Source organism: Canis lupus, chromosome 13 (genome assembly GCF_011100685.1).
Source record: "Canis lupus familiaris isolate Mischka breed German Shepherd chromosome 13, alternate assembly UU_Cfam_GSD_1.0, whole genome shotgun sequence".
Classification (NCBI taxonomy): Eukaryota; Metazoa; Chordata; class Mammalia; order Carnivora; family Canidae; genus Canis; species Canis lupus.
Genome location: NC_049234.1, coordinates 958,379 through 981,835, shown reverse-complemented (window position 1 = coordinate 981,835; position 23,457 = coordinate 958,379). Strand labels below are relative to the sequence as shown.

The 23,457-nt window shown below is 35.6% G+C and overlaps 1 protein-coding gene across 7 annotated transcripts in view; it reads left to right on the top strand.

Moving 5' to 3' along the window:
• The window catches only part of STK3 (serine/threonine kinase 3), a 375,979-nt gene that overhangs the window by 148,090 nt on the left and 204,432 nt on the right, over positions 1–23,457 (top strand). For all 7 annotated transcript variants that reach the window (XM_038555157.1, XM_038555156.1, XM_038555154.1 and 4 more), the window contains one exon: positions 9,779–9,893. In XM_038555157.1, the coding sequence (XP_038411085.1) occupies positions 9,779–9,893 (115 nt within the window). The remainder of the gene's footprint in view (positions 1–9,778; positions 9,894–23,457) is intronic.

The following is a 23,457-nucleotide window of genomic DNA, read 5'->3' as shown; positions in this document are numbered from 1 at the left end:
GTGTTATGGGAAATTGAAATAAAAGTGATTTGCAAGCAATCAATACAAATTGAAAAATTCCCACTTACAGCTGTAGAATTTGGTTAGAGAAAACAAGATTTGCATTTCTGAAATTGAAATAAAGTCTATTGAGCTAGTTAAGCACTTGGCACATTGTCTTGCTTTCTACACTCTAAAACGAGACCAGAGGGTGTTTAAATTTTCTTTGTTCATTTTAGTAAATATTAAACATGTGTTTAATACTGCATTTTGGCATAAATATTTGAGGAAGCCCATCTGCATTGTTTATTACAGAATCTTTTGTGTCTAGTCCCATGCTTTGCACAGAGTAGACATTTAATAAATATTTGTTGAATATATAAATCATAGAATGTTAATGCTAGACTAGGTCTCTATTAGCTTAGAGTTTTACAGATGTACTCTGTTCTAAGGGAGGTGGGGATATTCTCCTCAAACAGTGAAGAATTGAGCAGAATGAGAAACTTTAGTCATTGCTTTTATCTTTTCTCTATAGCGGGACTCATTCTAAAATTTTATTTGAGGGAAGGGCTCCTGGTGCTAAAGCATATTTTAGAACTATTTTACAGGTAACAGAAAATGAAACCTAGAGCTTTGACATAAATTGTCGAGGATCACACAGCTAGTTAGGGACTGGGATGCTATAATAACTCACATTTGCTGACTCCAGGGCCAGCGCTGAAGAGAGCAAAATCTACACAAAAGATTCCAACAGTTCAAAGTGAAGCACTCTCAAGGCATTGCTAGAGGTGGAGATAGGAGCTGGTCAAATACTTGGAACACACTGTGCTAGATAATGTGGGTACAAGGGAGCCACAGTTGACACAGCTCCTATGTTCCTGGTCTTTACACTTCTCAAGGAACTTCACATATCTAAACCAAGAGAAATGTGTTGTTACCATCAAGGCACACAATCACTTCCTTATTCATTCAACTAATATATATTGAGTACATATTGCTGACAGTAGCCTTTATGTGTTGCTCACAGGAGATACAACAAGAATAAGTCTTAGACTTTAGAGAGACTTTCAGTCAGAAGAGGCAGATAACTAGATGGGCTCTTTTAATACAGTGTGATAAGAGCTGTGATGAGGTAAAGATGGGGTACTGTGTAAGTTGGAAGATAACCTAATATCTTGACATTGAAGATTCAGAGAAAGCTACAAGGTCCTAGAAAGCTAGGAGGTCATACACAAACTGAGTAACTTTGGATGACTTAGATTTGGGGGGCAAAGAGAAGAGGTGATCCATATATTGGGAATAGCACATGTTTAGCTGGGCTGCTCAGAGGCTTCCACCAGTGTACCCTCTCCTACCTGTTCTGTTTGCTGATGTTTCTGGATAAAATCCCATTTAAACACTGTTAGTAAGGGCCTTACTTCCTTCCCCCTCCCCAGAGTTTGAAAATCACCATATTGAAGGATTTGTAATAAACTTTGGCAATTTGTATCAATTCATGTATATGTATATTCATTTTTGGATTGGCCAAGAAATAAATTGCTATGATTTAGGTTTATATTGGGAACAGTTCAGTTTTCATAGGAGAATATTCATATGGCCTTTGTAAAAACACTGTGTTACCCTTCTTAAGTTTAGAACACTATTATGATGGTAGGATGTTAATGAAATTTATGTAATGAAAAATAGCTGTTTCTTAGTATTTTAATTATCACATGCTCATAGGGAAGACTTTAGAAAATATTTGTAAAAAGTCCTATCTGTTAAGGATTCTTGTCCAGAATACACAAAGAATCCTTAAAACTTAACAAGAATACAAAATTAAAAAGTATGCCAAAGACCTTAATAGACACCTTCACAGTGAAGATATACAGGTGGCAAATAAGCATGTGGAAACATGATTCACATCCTATGTCATCAGAGAAATGTAAATTAAAACAACAATGAGATACCACTACACACCTATTAAAAGGAGCCAAATCTGGAATACTGACAAGACCAAATACTGGTGAGGGTGTGGAGCAGAAGGAACTTCCATTCATTGCTGGTGGCCATGCAAAGTAGTACATTCAGTTTAGAAGTCAATTTGGCTGTTTTCATATAAAACTAAGCATACTTTTAACCATATGATCCAGCAGCGGTTGAAAACTTATGTTCAGGGATGCTTGGGTGGCTCAGCAGTTGAGCGTCTGCCTTTGGCTCAGGGCATGATCCCAGAGTCCCAGGATCAAGTCCCACATCGGGCTTCCTGCATGGAGCCTGCTTCTCCCTCTGCCTGTGTCTCTCTCTGCCTCTCTCTCTGTGTGTCTCATAAATAAGTAAATAAAATCTTCAAAAAAAAAAACCCAAAACTTATGTTCACAGAAAAACTTGCACATGTATGGTTATAGCAGCTTGATTTATAATTACCAAAAACTTGGACGCAGCTAAGATGTCATTCAGTAGGTGAGTGCATAAAGAGACAATGGAATGTTTTTCAGCACTAAAGGAAATAAGCTCTCAAACCGGAAACTTAAATGCTTATTATTAAATGAAAGAAGCCAATCAGAAAAGGCTACATACTGTATGACTCCCACTATTTGACATTCCGGAAAAGACAAAACTATGGAGACAATAAAAGGATCAGTGGTTGCTAGGTGTTAGAAGGGTGGAAAGGATTTTTAGGGCAGTGAAACTACTGTGTATGATAATATAGTGGTGGATATAATCAGTATACATTTGTCCAAACCCACAGAATATATAGCACCTAATATGAACATTAAGGTACAGTAGGACTTTGGATGTTAAGAATGTGTTAGTATAGATTAGATTCATCAGTTGTATAAAATGTACTACTCAGGAGGGGGATGCTGATGATGGGAGAAGCTATGCATGAGTGGGGGCAGGGAGTGTCTGGGAGATCTCTATCTTTCACTTAATTTTGGTGTGAACCTAAATCTGCTCTAAAAAATAAAAATAAAAATACTTTTAACAATACGTGGTTTTGTTCAATTAAGATAAATTCAACTTGTATAAAAATGTTAATTTTTAGGCAGTAAAAATTAATGTTTGAATTTCTACAAGAAGCTTAAACATAATGATTCACTACAAATAATTTGTACCATGAATAATGTTTATATAAGGTGCAAATAGACAAGAAGAGTTTGTAGTGCTTCTTCCATTTTTCTCTCTGTTTTTTTTCTTCTCATTTTATACTGTTTCTATTTTGAATCACAATACTAGAGGAAGACTGTCAGGATAAAGGGTGTAGAGGAGGTGTGAAAAGGAGATAGGAATAGAAAGGATATAGTCTTTAGGCACAGGATGAGAGGCAACACTGCCCCCTCCCCCCAGAAAAGTTCTGGAAGATGATACATAGTCTCACTGGGTTGAAGGTGTTAAATAGGGGAAGGGAAATGAATATACGGGACAGGAGAAGGAAGCAGTGGGAGATGGCATAGGAAAGGAATGGAACATGGCTCATGATTGTCACACCAGTTATCAAGGCATCATGTTTCACCTTTGCTTCTGGGTGTATGCAGTAATTTGACTTGAGTCTTTCTTGTCCCTCCACCCAGTGGAATTTTCTAAGTCATATTTGGCTATTTAGCAGGCCAAAAATATACGGAATTGCTGGGTTCTCATATGTCATGTAAATCTGTACAGAGGCTTAGTCAAGATTCTTAGGAATTGTGGCTGAATTTAAATTTTTTGTGTTGCTTAAAATTCTATAAATAACAGAGCTTTTGTCTTGAAGGAAACTGCCTCCTCTCTAGTGTTTTAAGAATCAACGTGTGGTTAAAAAAACAGATGTTAGGGTATCTAAATAACTGTATAGTTAACTTGCCAGCTGAAATGAATAGTGTCACCTGACAGTCTTTCGTAGGATAATCCTCTTTAAATGCTATTCAATTGTATTATTTTCTTGCATAAACTTTTTTTTTAATATTTTATTTATTTATTCATGACAGACACAAAGAGAGGCAGAGACATAGGCAGAGGGAGAAGCAGGCTCCATGCAGGAGCCTAATGTGGGACTCAATCCTGGAACTCCGGAATCACGTCCTGAGCCGAAGGCAGACGCGCAGCTGCTGAGCCACCCAGGCGTCCCTTGCATAAACTTCTTCAGGGATTCCCCATTGCCTTGACTGGCTTTTCTTGTCACCAAAGTTTACCCATTTTTCTCCCTTGCTTTTGCCATTAGTTCATATATGTTGTTCAGTGAAAGCCAATTATTTTAAAATGATACATGAATGAATGATGAATGAATTTGAATGAATGATATCTATGTCAGTGGAAACAGCTTGAGTTAGAAATCCCAGATCTTGAACTCTCTGAGCATATTTATATCTGTAATTTTTTTTAATGACAACTTTAAATTTTAATCTTAATTTGCCAGTCTTAAATTTGTGTTCAGTTTGCGGTTGAAAGGAGGCATAGTGAATAAAACACGGAAGACGACTTGCTTCCTGTTTCCTAACTTGCCAGTCTATATCATTATCAAATTCTGTTGAATGTACCTTGAAAATATCTCTTGGGTTTGTTCTCTTTTCTTTTATTCCCACTCCAATTTACCACATCTCTTTTTAAAAATGTAGATTGTATTATTATTTTTTGGTTTGGTGAGACCAGTGGGTCAGGAGATAAATTGTTATAGATCCTAAGAGATGTAAGCCTGCTATGCAAGGAAGGCTTATACAGGGAAGCACTAAGGTCAGTTAGGAGGCAGAGGGAGAGAATGGAAAACATGGGCAAGAGCTTTTATCATGGTTCTGTGGGAAGGAATGGATGAGATAAGGTGAACAGGTTTAGGATTGGTTAGTTTGAATGATTTCAATGGGTTCTGGGGTGTAGGGTAATCACTAGTTGTCTGGTATATGGCTCTGGGTTGATGAGGTTAGGGAAATAGTGGCTCTTGGAGGTGGTTGGCAATATGGACTTCTAATTGGTTTGCTTGGGGATATGGACTCCTGATTGGGTACACTCATAGGTGTTATCTCTAGGAATGGGCTAATCCCAAGAAGGATGGTGGTGGAGGTCTTGTCAGCAGGTCCCAGAGTCAAAGTATCACAAATACAAAAAATAAAATGATAGGCCCAGTACAATTTCTTGTGTGCGTAGATTAACATAATCTTCCAATTGTTCTGCCTGTATTTATATTTGCTTTCCTATAATCTAGCTTTGATGTAGCAGCCAGAAAAATCTTTATAAATTAGGTCATGTTATTGCTCTGCTTAAAATTCTTCTCAGATCTTCTTTTATATATCTAATAAAGCCCAATTTCCTCACTTTGGTTTTGATGCCCTTCATTTACTAGGCTCCCGCATCCATCTGCAACTATATTGTATTCAACCGTATTCTTCACTTACTTTATTCTAGGCACACTGATCTTTTGATTTCTTGAGAATGATTTGCTCTTTCTCTCCTCAGGGCCTTTGCACAGATAGTTCTTTGTGCCTGGATGCTCTTTATCTGGTTAATTTCCAGCCGACCTTTGAATCTTACCTTAAATGTTATTCTTTTGGGAAGGCCTATATTAGGTCCTTTCTGTTGATTTTTCTGTGATTATTCATTTGTTCACTTATTCACTGCTTTCTTTTGTACATATAAGAAGGGGGGTACTGCTGGTAAAATGGAAAGCAAACCAGATTGGCACCTAATCTCATGGAGCTTCTTCTGGAGGAGGCAGATAAAGTCAGTGACAAAGTAACTATAAGATATTATAAATGGTTTAAAATTTTAAAAGAAGTATTGATGTAAAAAAAAAAAAGAGGTATTGATGTAGAAGCTATCAGAATATGACCAATTGTAGGTCACTGTTGTATATAAACTTTTGTGGTTAAACAATTTTGTTCTTTTCCAAATCTAAATTATAATCTACAGCCATTCAATAGAGGGGGAATATTTTATTGTTAAAGCTCACTCCTGTCTACTTTCAAAGCTTTTCCATATACTTTAGTGCTTCCCAAGTCAGAGAATACCATAAAATATGAGTATTATTCCATTCTTTCATATGAACGAAGAACAGTTTTATTTGGATAAATGATGAATGCAAAATAAAGTTTCAAGCTTTATTTTGAAACTCAGGGCAGCCCCTCACCTTTTAAAAATTTTTATTTATTTATTCTAAAAGATTTTATTTATTTATTCATGCTAGACACAGAGAGGGAGCAGAGAGATAGGCAGGGGGAGAAACAGGCTCCCTGCAGGGAGCCCAATGTGGAACTCAATCCTGGAACTCTGCGATCATGCCCTGAGCCAAAGGCAGATGCTCAACCACTGAGCCACCCAGGCTTTTTTTTTAAACCACAGTTAGTAATTGTATTTATCTGCGGATTTACTTCTCTAGTACCAGTGTATTTCATGTGTGTGCTCTGTGAGAATCAGAATTGTGTTTGTGCAGTTCACCACTGCATATTGAACATCTGGCTTAAGCAGAGGGTCAATGAATAAATGATAGAAACTATATTCAGGCAAATGTCCTTAATGTGGCTGTTTAGCCCTACCTGCTTGAATGCTTTTCTAGGTTAAAATTATTGAGGCTGTGGTTTATGATATAGAACTGTTGGACCTTGATCTGTGTACTTGTGTATTAGAATGGACCACAAAGTATTTTTTTTTAAAGATTTTATTTATGTATTCATGAGAGATACAGAGAGGCAGAGACATAGGCAGAAGGAGAAGCAGGCTCCCTCTGGGGAGCCTGATGTGGGACTCAATCCCAGGACCCTAGGATCATGACCTGAGCCAAAGGCAGATGCTTAACCACTGAGCCCCACCCCCCCCAGGTGCCCCACAAAGTATTTTTTTTCTTTTTTTAGATTTTATTTATTTATTCATGAGAGACTTATGAGAGTCTTATGAGACTTATGAGACTCTCTAATTATTCATGAGAGAGAGAGGCAGAGACACAGAGGGAGAAGCAGGCTCCACACAGGGAGCCTGATGTGGAACTCGATCTCGGGTCTCCAGGATCACTTCCTGGGCTGAAGGTGGCGCTAAACCTCTGAGCCACCTGGGCTGCCCCCCACAAATTATTTTTTGAAGAGAATTTTACTTATCCCCAAAGCTGTCCTCTTGACTCACTCTTATTTTTTTTTTAATTTTATTTATTTATTCATGAGAGACAGAGACAGAGAGAGAGAGAAAGAGAGAGAGAGAGAGGCAGAGACACAGGTGGAGAGAGAAACAGGCTCCATGCAGGGAGCCCAACGTGGGACTCAATCCCGGGTCTCCAGGATCATGCCCTGGGCTGAAGGCAGGTGCTAAACCGCTGAGCCACCCAGGGATCCCTTGACCCTTCTCCCTTGTTAAAGAGAGATAGGGTTGCTTTTTCAGGTAGCCACCCACGTTAGAATCCCTAATTTTCCTAAGGGCTGTCAGTCCTGCCCTTAGACCTGCAAGATAAAATATATGTTTTCTTTGTGTTTTTCAGTCAACATAATCCTGAATTCATTGCTACTTAATTTTGAATGAGAAGGTTAATATTTAAAGAAGTTCTTTGAAGGATATTCTTCTGGAGTGAGGTTTAACTGTGGGCCAGTATCAGAGTTGCCAATAGAACTTTTAAAAGATCTACTGAGGGTAGCCCGGGTGGCTCAGCGGTTTAGCGCTGCCTTCAGCCCGGGCGGGATGTGATCCTGGAGACCCGGGATCGAGTCCCACATCGGGCTCCCTGCATGGAGCCTGCTTCTCCCTATGCCTCTGTCTCTGCCTCTCTCTCTGTTTCTCATGAATAAATAAGATCTTTGGAAAAAAAAAAAAAAAAGACCTACTGAAATTGGAATCCCTAAGGTGTGGGACCTGGGTCACAGGTGTTTCCGATGCATAGTCAGGTGTGTAGGAGCAGTACTCCCTGGAAAGGTTTCTACACTGGTACTTACACCCCAAAAACGTGTATGTAAAGAAGACATTTTTATGTTTCCCATAGGTTGAAGTTCTGGGTGTGTTAAAGATCAGTTTCATTTGTTTGTAAACAAGCACTTTTGTTCAGTGGTTCAGTGAACACTGAGGAATTTCTGATATTTGCTTTCCATTGCCAGCACCTACCAGAGTTGAATATGTCTGCAAATTTAAGGTGTGAGGTGGGGAGTAATGAGAGATATGGGTGGAGAGGTAGATTTTGAAAGCTCTTGTATGTGATAAAGAGCAGTTAAGATCTTTTCCTTTTAGTAATGGAGAGGCATTGGAGGTTTTCTTTTTTAAGTAAAATTTTCTTTTTTTTTTTTAATGGGAGAACAATATGCCAGTTTATTTTACTTCTATTTTAAAGGAAGGTAGTAACCTTGTCAAGCTATATGGAACATAGATTTGAATGGGGGAGAAAACTATGACAAGGTGACCAGTTGGGAAGCAAGTCTATACAAGAGGTAACCAGGAGCAGAAGGATAAAAAAGGATTGAATCCTAGCTTTGTAGGTACCTTTTTAGTTTAAATACTTAAGCTTCAACCAGTCTACTCTACCCTTGACTTGAAGACTTAGTGAAAATTAAAGGCTCCACTGAGAAGTCTTCCCTGATTGCTTTCTTTTGAGCTCTTTTTTGGTGGTCTCTTTATGTCATATTTTGTAATACTTCCTTTTATTATTATTTTTTGCTAATTTGATTTTTATGTTTTATTTATCTTACACTGATGCCACTTTTCATGATAAACGCTACTGGTTAAAAATATCTTTTGAACAAGTTGTCCTCTATGCCATTCTTGTTTTTTTTCCCTTTCTATTTTGTGCCTTTACTTATAGTTTTTCTTTTTCCTAGAATGTTCTTATCTCTTCTCCACTCATATTGAAGAGTTTTAACCTTTCTTTCATAGTTCAAATCCCTCCCTTACTACAGGTTCTTTCTGCTGGCCCTGCCATTTCCTTATTTTAGTTCTTGTGGTATTTAAGCTGTCTACTACTTAGTTTATGCTACTTTTATTTTTATCTTACGTATTCTATGAATATGGTACTCTGCCTCTTTGAGTTGGGCAAGATGTCTTACATATCAGTGTATATAGCTTGCTCTTAGTAAATATTAAATAAATATTAAATATTAAATAAATAAATATATGACACTCTGTCCCTTTCTAAGTCTTCCTAAAAACAGGCTATAAACATAGTTTATTCTGCTCTGAAAGACATAAAACTTCAGAAATATTTTAAATTAAAGGATGCCTGGGTGGCTCAGCAGTTGAGTGCCTTTGGCTTGGGGCATGATCCTGGAGTCCTAGGATCTAGTCCCACATTGGGCTCCTGAATGGAGCCTGCTTCTCCCTCTGCCTGTGTCTCTGCCTCTCTCCTCTCTCTCTGTGTCTCTCATGAATAAATAAATAAAATCTTTTCTTTAAATAAATATTTTAAATGATTAATTTTAGTAATCTGAATTTAAAGCAAAAATAGTTGTAATTACTTATCTCTGGAATTTTTAAGGCCCAAATAAAAGAGAATTGAAAATAATTTTGTTGACTTTGTTGAATTAGAGTATTTTAGAGTTGAGTATTAATATCTGAGTGCAAACTCCCTTAAAGATTTATATTTAAAATGCTTTAGTTAAAGGACAATATTTTCATTTGTTCCTTATGTTATATACCAAGTTCTTTGCCAGAACCAAGCCTTATGTTCTTGGGAATCACTCAAAGCACTTGAGCCTACTCTGCTTTGTAATCCTGTTAAATTTCATCCGTGAATTAAAACCTAATTATATAAACCCTACATATAGACAATTTGATGTACAATAGATATTTACTTATTGGAACATTATGAAATGTTGAAAATACTTATATTGGGATTAAGAAATAATTTTCTTTGGAAATTAAGTTTAATTGTGTATATATTTTTCTTTAGCCCATATGTTGTAAAGTACTATGGCAGTTATTTTAAGAACACAGACCTCTGGATTGTTATGGAGTACTGCGGCGCTGGCTCTGTCTCGGACATAATTAGATTACGAAACAAGACAGTAAGTATTTTTAAATTGTTTTGCTAATCTCATTTCTAAAGATTCATGCTTAGCAATCTAACTAGGTAGTATTTTGTTACAAAGAAAATATCAGTGTGAAAAAAGAAAAGGTTTTACATTGTGAAAGGATCTAGTATGAGGTCTGAGAACTAGCATATATCTTTGTATGGCAAATTTGAGAGTCATATGATTGTTTATTTGTTAGGAAATTTTTGATAAGTCACCTAGAATCTACCAGGTACTCCACTTCTTCATTTGGAATCAGTATGTATATTCTTTATTAATGTGAGTTCAATAAATTATGGCTAGAGTTTTATTTCAAGTTCATAATATTTATAGTATTTCTTTATGTTTTCTGTGTTATAATCTGTGGTAAACAATTAAGGTTTTATGTTTCTGAATGTTAAAAAATAATACAAAAACATTTTTTGTCTTTATTTTCCCAAATATTGTTAGGGGGTTTGAAAATGACAAAGCTAGCTCATAATTGTGTGTGTGTCTGTGAATTCAGGTTAGTGAAATGTGTTATTTAATAATAGCTTTTTTTTTAAAAAAAATATTTTTATTTATTTATTCATGAGAGACACATTGAGAGAGAGAGAGAGAGGCAGGCTCCATGAAGGGATTCGGATGCCGGACTCGATTGGGGGACTCCTGATCATGCCCTGGGTCAAAGGCAGGTGCTAAACTGTTGAGCCACCTAGGGATCACCAATAATAGCTTTTTATGGTTATGCTTTAACCATAAGTAAGAGCTATTAACAAAATTATTTACTTTATGCTAGAAGTGCATCTAATTTACTTGGATATAAGGACAAAAGTGACCTTTTTATCTGTGAATGAGTAAGAATAATAATCAGTGAAATAATTTATAATACTGTAGAACAGTAACCTAATTACTACATGACATTATTGTATGTTGTCAGACATATTTAAGTAAAATACATTCAGAAAAATACTTAACTACTTGAGTCAATTAGTGGTTAACCAGAATCATTTTAAGGTTTGATTGGGGAAGTACGTTGTAAGTTTATCCTACTAATTTTTTTTTCTGTTAGAGAAAATAAAGTAAATATGATTTCTTTTTGAAGAAGTGAAATAGAACTTAAAATAATCCCTGTTTTGACAGGATGAATTAGGTGATTTGTGACATTCTAATTATATATTTTAGAATTTCTATGGTGCTTGACTAGTATTTATGTAAATCAGATGACTCTTGAGTGACAGAACAGTGCTCTAATTGAAAATAATTATACTTTAGAGAAGTGTTTAAAAATCATTTCAGGGCTAAACTTAGTACACTTGGTATTTAAAATTATCAAGTATTAGATATATGAAATAATACTTTCTATCAAGTATAGAAATATATGAAATGGAAAATCTGTTTTCTTGGTTTTAAATGTAAATATTACCATTGTGAATAGATAGGAAATATTTTATTCAAGTACTTTATTATGTTGTTGCCAGTAATGGCAAACTGTGAAGGTATAGTATAGTTCTAAAATATGGATATGGATGAATCATTATCCTCAGGAATCTTCTTTGCCAGTTAGCAAAGGGAATATTTTACCCTACTCACATTCATTTTTGGAAGATAGAATCCACTGAATATGTATGAGGAGTCCTACATTTGGAGTAATTTGTTATTCTCACAGAACAGTTATCCTTGAGTTTGGAGTTAATGGGAGAATTTGATTCCCAGTTGCCTTGATAACAGCTCCTGTTAGATCTCAAGAATATTTGCATCCTGCTTTTCATGTATATATATATATATATATATATATATATATATATATATATATATATAAAAGAATATATATATATATATATGTATATATATATTATTGAAAAAGAGAAAAGAGTACTACTACTGGGAAGGTTAGCAATATAAAGATTTGTATCTTTTTTTATTTAATGACTAGGCATTGTAAGTATTTGATCATTTTATAGGAATGATCACTGGAGTGATAGTCCTCTTGTCTGAATTTCAAGGGTGTGACTGTTACCTGTTAATCGACTGGCTTTTAGAAATGTGACCAGTGAAACAGTTGTCCTTGATCTGTTAAAACTCAATTGTTTTCATGGTCACAGAACAATCAATTTTTTCCTTAGGGTACGGGAACTTTTTCTTTTTTAGAGTTTATATGCTCTTTTGTTTTTGTTACATGGTTGTTTCTTTTAATTTATTGATTTAGTGCATCTATTTAATTCATTTTAAACAGCACAGGACATTCTTCTTTTTATTTATACTGTCAGTTTTTTTGCTTTTTGTTCTATATTTCCTATATTTCACAGTTGCTTGAAGAACATGTTCTTCAATGCTCTCTTTTATGTGGGTATGATGGCGATAGGTAAAAATGTTACTTAACTTCATTTTTTGAATGATATAATTGCTGGGTAAAGAATTCTAGGTTGGCAGTTTCTTTTCATTTTTGATTTAAAAGTAATGACTTTTGGAAGACCACTCAAGTAATGTACTTTTTGTAGAATTGTGCTTGTCTTTGAAAGATACTTCATTAGGAATGAAGTATTGCTGAATTTTAATTATCAGTTGATATCTGGTATTGATGAAATATTTTCTTGAAAATTAAAGGTATAGGATAAAACAAATCTGATTAAGTTACATACCTATAAAAAATTTAAGTTCATTTGTTTAGCTTAAAATACAGTGCTGTTTATGTCTTACCTCCCTCTTCTCTGTGCAGTTTCATAACTTGTCACTTTTATTATGCACTTTAGAATAGAAATGGCTCCTAGAATAGAGACTGGATTCATATTATGGTGTTTTTGTAAATGTTATTACCTCATCTTTTCTTCCACCATTGAGTGCTTGCCTTTACCCCAGGCTTTGCCTAGTGAATTTGTATCTATGAGGGACCAGCTAACATCACATCTGCTCTGGAACTTTTTCTGTTTTCCTGAGTAGTTTCTTATATAATTGGTTGATTAATTAATTAGGTAAGTCTTTACTGTATATTCACACATAAAGAAAGGGCATAATAAATTCTAGCTACTATTATTATTATAATTTTTACTATTATTAATTTTTTTCACATATTTTGACCAGTAAGTAGCCTTTGCACCTTTTATATGTGTATTGGCTCGTTTATTCCTTTTTGTGCTTATCTTTTTGTTATTGTTGTTGGCACTTTTCTTAATAGTTTTCAGGATTGTCTGACAGTTTGCTGGTGATTGTATGCGTGCTTCATATATTTTAAAAGTCATAAAACCAGTTATCTTATTGTCAGAATAGATATTAAAAAAGGAGCTTCAAAATATCTCTTCCAGAGGTTTTATACTTTGGCCTATACTTTTCCTTTGGGAAACATCCAAGAAAAGATAAAGGCATAGAATTAGGTGTAGGAGTTAGTTAGGAATATTCCAGTAATTGGAATTGAGGCTGAGCAGCAAAGGGTTGGAATTATATCTGTTTAAATGTTGCTGTGTACCATGGGGCAGATCAGAGTTGGCATTTGAGCTGGTAATGAATGGTAATTGTGCTAATCAGTGGTATTGGTACTAGAGATAGGATGAAGGTTAAACCCTTTTGTATTCTAGTGGGTGCTAAAAGTTTCTCTGAGTCTTCTGGTTGCATTATGAATAAAAATCACTGTTTAGTTAGTATTCATTGACTCCTTCAGCTACTAAATGTTGGGAGATCTATAAACATATGTGAGTTAAATCCTCTGATTTCTGTGATCAAATTCACAAACAACTCAAGTCCTAATATTGTATATTTTAGCAATTGACTATTTTTCAAAAATAATTACATTGTTTTGACCCATCTTTTAAGTGTGGTGAAACCTATGTGTAGATAACCCTGCTGTGGTACCCAGAAGTCACATTTAATTAGTCAGCTCTTAGTGTTTAGGAAAATAGTTGCAGTTGCCTTCCCCTACCATAAGCCACCCAAGGACAGACATTTTTATAATTCATTATGGAAATATTACAAGTCCTGGAGTAGCTTCTGGCATCTAACAAAGCTTTGATAAATGTTTGTTGAACTGAAACAGGATCAATTCCTTGGCTGCTTGTCCTATGAATATAAAGCAACTCTCCTCATCTATTAAGTGTTCTATTTTTGTAGTCTAATATTGTAATAAATAATATATTTATGGGAATAAGTTTGAAGATTTCCTTGTGAAGAAATATTTTAAAATGAATATATTTTATATCAGTTATCACTTAACATCTAAACATTTATGCATTTCAAGTATCATATACTGCAAAGTGGAAATACACAACTCTATGAAATTGAAGCTTTTTTTTTAATTAATTAATTAATTTATTTATGATAGTCACAGAGAGAGAGAGAGAGAGAGAGAGAGAGGCAGAGAGGCAGAGACACAGGCAGAGGGAGAAGCAGGCTCCATGCACCAGGAGCCCGATGTGGGATTTGATCCTGGGTCTCCAGGATCGCACCCTGGGCCAAAGGCAGGTGCTAAACCACTGCGCCACCCAGGGATCCCTGAAATTGAAGCTTTTAAAAAGTAGATTATATTTTTGAGGCTTTCACAATGGTCTTTATGTAATTGTTAAGCTGTGCCTTGACATATGGAAGAAAATGGAGTCTCTGTGTTAGACATCTGTCGTGTACTTGGGAAAGTTTTAAGAAAATAAAGTTTTGAGGTTATTCTCTCCCATTTTGGCCCATTTTTTTATTTGACCACTTACTTTAATTTAACCTAGCACTATGGATTTTAGTTTTGGCTTTTTCATAGACTAGTTTTATGATCTGAGCAAGTCATTTACCTGACAGAGACTTTAGCTTCCTATCTGTTAAATAATAAACAACATCTATATTGCTTTACATTTTACTTGGCAGTTTTATTTACACTTAAGTTGAATGGAAAGGTTCAAAACATTTATGGATCTAGGCACAGGGCTCTTCAGTAGAGGTACAAATAACTTTAATAAATTTAAGAAATTTTGCTGTTGTTGCATTGTTGAGGTAATACCTATATAAAAAGCTGATTTTGACTCTCTTTATATATAAAGAGTTATTAAAATTCTTTAGGAGCAGTAAAGGAAAAGCACTTAGCCTAACACAGAAGTTCAGAGAAAGCTCCTTAGGAGATAAAACTGCTTAATAGATTCTTGGAAGAGGAGGAGTCATGTTATCATTAGAATGCAAGCTCCCCCAGGGCAGGGTTTTATCTTCATTGTTCACTGCTTTATCTCCATTCTTAGTACAGTGCCTGGCATGCAGGATGCTCAGTAAATATTTGTTAGCATGATGGATGAATGAATGAATGAGAAGCGAGAGGGCAAAGGACATCTTGAAAGAGGAAACAATGATATGCTAAAATTATATTTCCCTCTCTAAAAGTTGAGGTGTCACACTTCTAGGTCACCTGAAGGAGAACAGCATCTGGTTTAAATGGATTTATTTTTCTCACACATAATTGCTCAAAATCATTGCCATGTTGTAGATTGATGGATCTATGTTAGGATCATGATGTTGTGTATAATTTTTTGTTTTTCCTAGAGTTATTCCTTTTGTTTTTTTCCTTCATGTTTAGAGAAGCAGCATATGCCATCTTTATCATTTTGCTAATGTCTTCTACCTTCTTAATCATTTTACCTGTTTCCTGGAATTTATGTGATTCTTCTTTGAGAAGACATTCTTTGGAGCTTCCTGATTTCTTGTTCTAATGTGGACTCATTGCTTTTTAGGTCTGCTGTACAGCTGCATCCTTGGAATTTCTTTTCACTGGACTTTTGGGTTAGTGCCATCATTTTCTTGTATATTTCCTATTTCCTTGGTTTTCACCCTTGTTTTGTATTCTTCCTAAACTATCTTCTTCATGGTACAAGAATAAGAGGTCAACTATTTGAATCCCGCATGTCTGAAAATGTCTTTATTTTGCTTTCACAGTTGATTGATTGATAGCTTATGTAGAAATTTACATTGAAAATAAGCTTCTCTGAGAGCTTTGAGGGCTTTCATCTATTATCTTCTAGCATCTGATGTTGCTAATGTTATAGCTAATGCCTCTCAGAGTCTTATTTATCTGTAGGCCTCTTACCTGCCTCCTCCCCCAAACCCCCCAAATCTGGAACTTTTTAGACTTTTCTTTTTATCTTGATGTTCCTGATACTGCACAAGGAATAAAATGTGTCACAAGGATGTACCTACTAGATGTGAGTCCTTTTTATTAGTTATGCTCAACACTCAATTCTTTTCAAATAGCACTTTTGTCTTTTTTCAGATTTGGAACACTTTCCTTAATAAGCTCCTCCTCTATTTTCTTCACTGGATGATGAATCTTCTGAATTTTATTCTTTTTTTTTTTCCTCCTAGATTTTTTTTTTTTTTTTTTGGTCTTTTTACCTTTTGGGGAGTTGGTAGGGGGTGATTTCTTCTACTTTATTTTGTGAGTCTTCTAACTGAATTTCTTATTTCAGGAGTATATTTTAATTTATAAGAACTCTTTCATTTTTCATTTGTCCTTTTTTGTAACATCTTGATGTTGAGGCATGGATGCAAAAGTTTTTCTCATCACTCTAAGAAAAACAAGTTTTTGAAAAAGTTATTTCCTGTTTCCTGAATCATCTTTACTTCCTCTGGGGTGGTTGTTTCCTCTGTTCTGGTCTTGCCCATGGCAAGGGTCAGCAGGAAGGCTGACCAGCACTCACTGGAAACATTGGGCAATGCTTTTTGACTGGCAGATATAATTTTAGGGTGAATGGACTGGGAGATGGCTTTTCGGGGAAGGGCCTACAGAGCAGTTTGTTCAATTTCTTGAGAGAGGAGCCTCTCACTCTGCTCCCATGTGGGGTTAAGTGCCAGAATGCATGTCATCTGCATATATGGGGATGAGGGTAGGGGTAGAATAAGGATTCCATTTTCTTCTTTTCTTTTCTTATTCTATTTTCTTCTTTTCAGCTTCTATGAAAAAGCTAGTTGCCATTTCCATCCCTTCTTACTCCTGCCCAACCTCCCCAGTGGTGGAGCCTCTTGGAGTTTACTTGGCAATCACTCCTTTTGTTGCACACTCCTTCTTTGCCTCTTGGCTGTGGATCTTTCCATAGAATGCTTCCAAAGTCATTAAACTCTCTTGTGATGATTTCTTTTGTTATTAGTTATTTATTTATTTATTTTCAAAAGTCTCTATCAGCTTAATGAGGTTTCAGGAGAAGGAGAGACAAATAACTAAACAAATTAATTACAAATTTAGGTTAGCTTTTGAACCTGAATCAACGATATCCCCCCCCTTGCCTTATGTGTATTTTATATAGCTTTCATATTCTTAGGTGTTTTGTACAACTACTTTTGAGGATTCATTTGATAATCCCTTAAAAGTTTGAATCCATACAGACTTTGGGATCCTCCAGCAATTCTCCTCTTTCATCTGTACTTAGAGAAATCCTAGCACAATTGTACAGTGAGGCATAGGCAAGAATGTTGTCACAACAGAAAATTAGAAGCAAATCTAAATCTCGATCAGTATTAGACCTTGGACTAGAAGATTGCTATCATTCTTTCTGTCTCCATAATTCTCTAGCTCTTTGGTAAAGGCAAACTGAGAGTAGTGTTCTGGCTGAACCCTTTCAGAATATGTAGGACCCAGTTGTCCAGATGAGAACAACATTAAAATACCAAATAAATTATGTCTCTTAAAACATGTATAAACATTTATCTTGGTATATAAGAGAAAATTTTAGTATTTACCTTTACCCAGGTGAGATATATTTCTGTGATGTTGTGTGTGTGTGTGTGTGTGTGTGTGTGTGTGTGTGTAGTGGGTGAGGGGGGGGTGCGCAATGAAGGAAAAAGAATAATGGAGAAGTTGTTCCAGACTGAAGAAAGCAATTCCTAAGTTATGTGTATGTGTTTTCCTCAAGGCTTATGGTGGTCTGTTTTATTATGAAAATAATTGGGAAAGCCGAGTTTTATTTAAACATCACCTCTTTAGAAGTGTGAAGGACACTTTAAGACTATTCTGTTTGGTAAATTCTCACTGTTAGTTTTATAACTGATTCTCAACTTCAGTGACAGATTTTTGATAGATATTTTGTGAGCAGTACTATTTATATAGTATTGGTATGTGTCAGGCACTATTCTAAATACATGTATGGTTTTGCATTTAATCCTCATATAAGGATTAAACAACTGTATGAATAAGAACTATTGACCCATGTTGTAGGTGGGAAACTGAATCATAGAGTGGTAAGTAGATTAGAGGGAAAGAAAGGGTTAAAATTATATCAAACTACTAGAATTAAACTGTAGTAATTAAGAGCACAGATTCTGGAAGCAGAGTTTGTGGGTTTGAATCTGGTTCTGCTATATATTGGGTATGTGAACTTGGGCAACTTTCTTTTCTTACTCATTTTCTGCATCTACTAAATGAGATAAGAAGACCACCCTACTTCACTGAGTTGTTCTGACAATTAAGTATATAAAATGCAAGGAATATCACCTAGCACATATAAAGCCCTGTAGGTATTTGTTCTTGCTACTGTCATCATCATCCTGTCATCTCACTTATATAGATGGGAATGTCTTTGCGATCAGATGTGTTTGAGCAGAATATAAAGAGGACTATGGAATCAAGAACAGAATCCTAGTATCCACCACGAGTACTTTGAATTATCTTTGTTGATGAGGGAGATATAGACTTAATAAGAGGGCTACATTTTTAGGTACAGTGAAGGGTTCTTTAATAGAATCAAACAGTGGCTATTCACAATAGACTACGGTGTTTTTTATCTTCGTGCACTTAGAGTTAACGCCTTGTACATATATCTTTTTTGTAAATATTTGATTTATTGTATTTTAAAAATATATGTTCTGCCTTGATATGTATTTTGTTTTACTTCAGATATATTTTTTTCCTCAGTGAAGTCATACCAATTTTTTATTGACTTAAGATTTATTTGGAGTTTCAAAGTTTAATATTGTTTCATTGATAATAATAGTCATCTTTTTGATTTGTATGGGCTTCTATTCCATAAAGTGCTTTTTGGCGGTTTATATTTGCCTCTCTGTTATTGGACTAATTCATGTTTGACTTCCCTAATCACTTTGTTGCATGCTCTCTCTTTGTGTAATAGATACTAGTTCATATAGGATTTACAACTCCATATATATTGAGTGCTTTTCTGTTGTCTTCTGATCTCTTTTTCAGGAATCTTTTCATGTGGGAAAGGATTTTAAAATGTCTGCCCACTGACCATTTTCACAGTAGAGTATCAGTTCTCTTTCTCTTCAGATCAAGGGATTATAAGCAGCGTGTATATATGTATATTTACATATGGTGTAAGTAGTGAAAGCTTTCATTTTGAATCACTAGTTGTGGGACTTTGTGATAGATTATTAATCTTTTTTTTTTGCCAAACATCTGCAATCCAGATTTCATGAAGACAGCCTCTCCCTGCCCTTTTGTATATAATAATGGCTAAAATATTCTAGTTATGTTTTCTAATGTATGTTCTATGTGTTGAGCAGATTTGTGTTCTTCTGGAAAAATCCCATAAATTTTTTATTGTTTAAAACCTTGGCTATTTTATACCCTCAACCCTCCTTTCTTTGGGGTAGGAGGAGATAGATTGGTGAGGGGTGGGAGGGTGTTACTCTGCTGTTTTTTCCAGTCTTTTCCTCATGTTGAATACCTATAAGCCCCATTAAATTGTATGTATTCTTTTTCCCAAGAGAGAAAGAGTAAGAGGGGAAAAAATTTTGATTGTAAAGAAGTTGGAATCTGAGGCTTGATGGTTGTTCAGATAAAGTCTTGCATGTAACCTTAAGTATTACCTTTGAGATTTAGGTTATTTCAGAGATTGCTACTTAACTCCTCAACTTTCTCTAAACCACTGGTTTTTAGTAAGTTGTTTGATCACCATTGTCTGTGATTATGTCATGTATGCCATAAAAACTAATGGGCACTGAAGCATTCAAGGAGTTCTGTAAAATGAGAAGTCTAAATGTAATATTAATACGATTTGGAGTAAGCATTTATTAGCTGGGGGAAGTGGTACTAGGAAATGAAGGCAAAGAAGGGACTTAAAAAACCCTGCACGTTCTTTTAAAAAACATGATTATACTATTTTCCTGGTTCCCAGTATCGTATTCTGGAATGGGGCAGAATATAGAAATCAGCTTCAGAAATCTTATGCTGTTAAATATCTGGAATAACTTTTAGTAGTTTTAGAGTTGGTCAGTGGTTTGTGCTTTATACAAACCTTTTTTCTAGGAGCTTCCCCACTTTTTGGTATCAACTTCAAGTTTATCACTTTTTGGTTATAAGTATAAGAAAACCCAGCCTAGACTGGTTTAAGCCAAAATGGGAATTTATTTGCTCACATAACTAAAAGTCTTTGTAGAGCTAATTTCATGTATGGCTGATTCAGGGTGAAAGGAGTTAACTTTAATTCATCTTTTTATTTTGATACCTCTGTATTGAGTCTAGTCTCCAACAGATTTTTGCCTCATATGAAATCCAGCAAGGATTCTTGTGCTTCATTGCTTCTGGATGGGTCATATGCCTTTCTCTGAGCACGTCATCTTGATCTGTGTCTAACCATTTTGATCTGTGTCTAACCTGGAGCTAGGATGAAGCTGAGTAGTAGAAATAACATATTCTGAGGATGGGGAAGTAGTAATTTCCTAAGGGGAATCAGAATATGTTAGCAGGAGAAGGGTGAATGGGTGTTAAAATGGCAAAATGTAATGAATAATTCTATATATTTACTAAAACTCAAATCAAAGCAAAATGTATCAAGAATAAAACAATTAAAGAAACCCTCACCTCTAAATAACTTAAAAAATGTATGTTAAATGTTAGAAGTATTTATTGACATTTGGAGTCAAAATTGTTGGCTCTCTAACCCTTTCTCCTTCTGTCACAGTAAGGGATGTAACTGTTGATATCCATGGGACCTTGTTTCTGCTGTGTCAGCAGTAAAAGTTTGCTGTAAGACTTCTTCTGGGAAGTCTGTTCATCAGGATTTAAAGACCCGTGGTTCCTTATTAGAACCACGGTGGACTGACCCTGGTATTAGTTCTGATGTCTACAATCCCTTTTCTTAAGAAGGATTTTCTTACCCTAGCAGGTACTATTACTGTTTAGAGCTGTACTAGAATCTTAGGAGAATGAATCTTTTTGTGTGAGAAGTAATTCTTGCTCCTTACTTGGTGTATCCCATAGAGTGAAATTGAGTTCTAAGTATATTTTGCATATGATTCTTAAAGTTCCAAGCCACAGCATTAATATGACTGTGCACTGTAGGATTAGACCTATCAAATTTTTCATAGCAATCATGTGCCAGGTTTTAATCTCTGGTTAAATACATCATACATGTACACTCCATTACATCTTTCCTAAATCTTTTGATTGGATATACACACTTTTATGATTTTACACATCACAATATAGTTCTTCCAATAGACTTTCTCTTCTACCTTAACTAAGTAAATTAACCTTACAAAGTTATTTCTTTGGCTGCCCTTATTGGGAAGCTGCCCGGTCTTCACCTTCGTTGCTGTTCTCCTTGGCATTTGTCCCAGTTCTGTTTCCTTTTCATCAGTCAGGCCCACCTTCATCTACTTTATTTTTGTATGGTACATTCCTCGCCTGGTGGACTGCCTGTCACTGCCAGATGGACGGTGAGCTCTCCCTCCCTGCCTTAAATATGACCCTGAGTACATGGTGACATAGTTATTTGAAAGGAGATGATTTAGTGGAAGGACCCAGGATTCCTGCATTGTTACTTAGTAGCTCTTGGGACCATGGGTAGTTGTGTAACTTCTCTAAACTTAAGATGCCTAAGCCTAAATTAGGCCTAATATCATATTACTTTCTTTACCTACCTCAGTGTTTTCTTTTGAGGAACAAAGATGCTGCATGTCAGAACATTTTGTAACCTGGAAAATTGTGTATGAACTTAAATCGCTATTTTATTACTATCATGGCAAAAATATCTAAAACAGTATGTAATTTTAATGGCCACTGGTTTAAGAATTTTGTGATACTTGTTGAAATAGAGAATGTTCTCTAGCATTGGAAAAATATACTAAAAGATTATTGTGTCTTATCTAGTAAAGTCTTGGTTAATCTTAGGAAATCAAGAGATGCATATAAGTTAATTTTCCAGAAAATAGGAATTTAGCTTCCTAGGTAGCAGATCTCTAATTTTAACAATTTTAGATGGAGAGTTTTTAAAATGGTATAGCATAGTTTTCTGTACTTTGAACCAGAATGTGTGTGAGCCACTTACCCTTTTAATGATATAAATTAAGGAAAAAATGTAAGTAATTATGAGTACATCGTAAACATTTCAAATAGTATGAAAGGGGAATTAGTGTCTCCTTACTTGCCCCTCAGTTTTACTTCCTTGAGGTAATGTCCGTTAACAGTTTCTTGTGGGTCCTTTGAGCACATATGTACACATATCATATTTTACACAAGGGATTCATACTGTATATGTGTTCTGTTCCTTGTCTTTTTTCCCTTTAACTTCTGATCTTAGAGATCTGCCTACACTGGTACATATAGGTCCACATGTATGTGACAACATATATTTCTTTCAGTACTTTGGACAAAATGAGTTCCAGCTTTTCCGTTTTTGTTGTTCTAATCAAAGCTGCAGGAATGTTTATATTTGTGTATTGGCATACTATGTTATGTCCTTTGGATACATTCTGAGAAATGGCGCTACTGGGTTAGAGGGCAAGTTCATTTTTATTTTTATTTTTATTTTTTTTAAGATTTTTAAAATTTTTTATTTATTCATGATAGACATAGAGAGAGAGAGAGAGAGAGGCAGAGACACGGGCAGAGGGAGAAGCAGGCTCCATGCCGGGAGCCTGACTCAGGACTCGATCCCAGGACTCCAGGATCGCGCGCTGGGCCAAAGGCAGGCACCAAACCACTGAGCCACCCAGGGATCCCCGCAAGTTCATTTTTAATAACAATTTTGTTTTTACTTGAGAGACTGCTACCTAAGTTGTATATGATTTTTTAGTGGTTGGGGCAGTTTCAGCTTGAAATATGAATGGAGCATGGATTTTGCTTTTGATGCCTTCCTGTTTCACGGCATGCTCTGACTCTTCTTCATCTTCCCAATTGTATCTAATTTTGCTCAACACGTTCATTATTCTACCACAGAACTGTCCATTGGGATTGTAAGCAAGGTTGCACACTTGTTAGCTGCTTGCTGCTGCTCCTGTTGCTGCCACTATAAATGATTTTACGATTTATCTTCCCCACACTAGCTTTCCATTGCTAGTGGACTGAGTCTGCCATCAGAGTTTTCTTTCTGAAAGTTCTCATAGGTTCATATCATCTTTCCACTTAAAAATTTGTGGGTATATAAAGCAGAGTTTGGCCCTAACCTGCCTTTGCATTCACTGACAAACTGTTCATCCTTCAAGAGTCAGCTCAAAAGTTGAGTCTTCTTGAAGTGGGGAGAATGGTGTGGTGAGCTTGTTGTCAAGGCTGGCAGGAACTGTATCATTCAAGGTCTTGAGGGTTAAGTTTTATGGTTTCGATTTTAAGAGTACTGGTTGTAATGCATTATCAGCTGCTGTCCTGGAGTGCTCCTCTATCTAATCCTGTTGC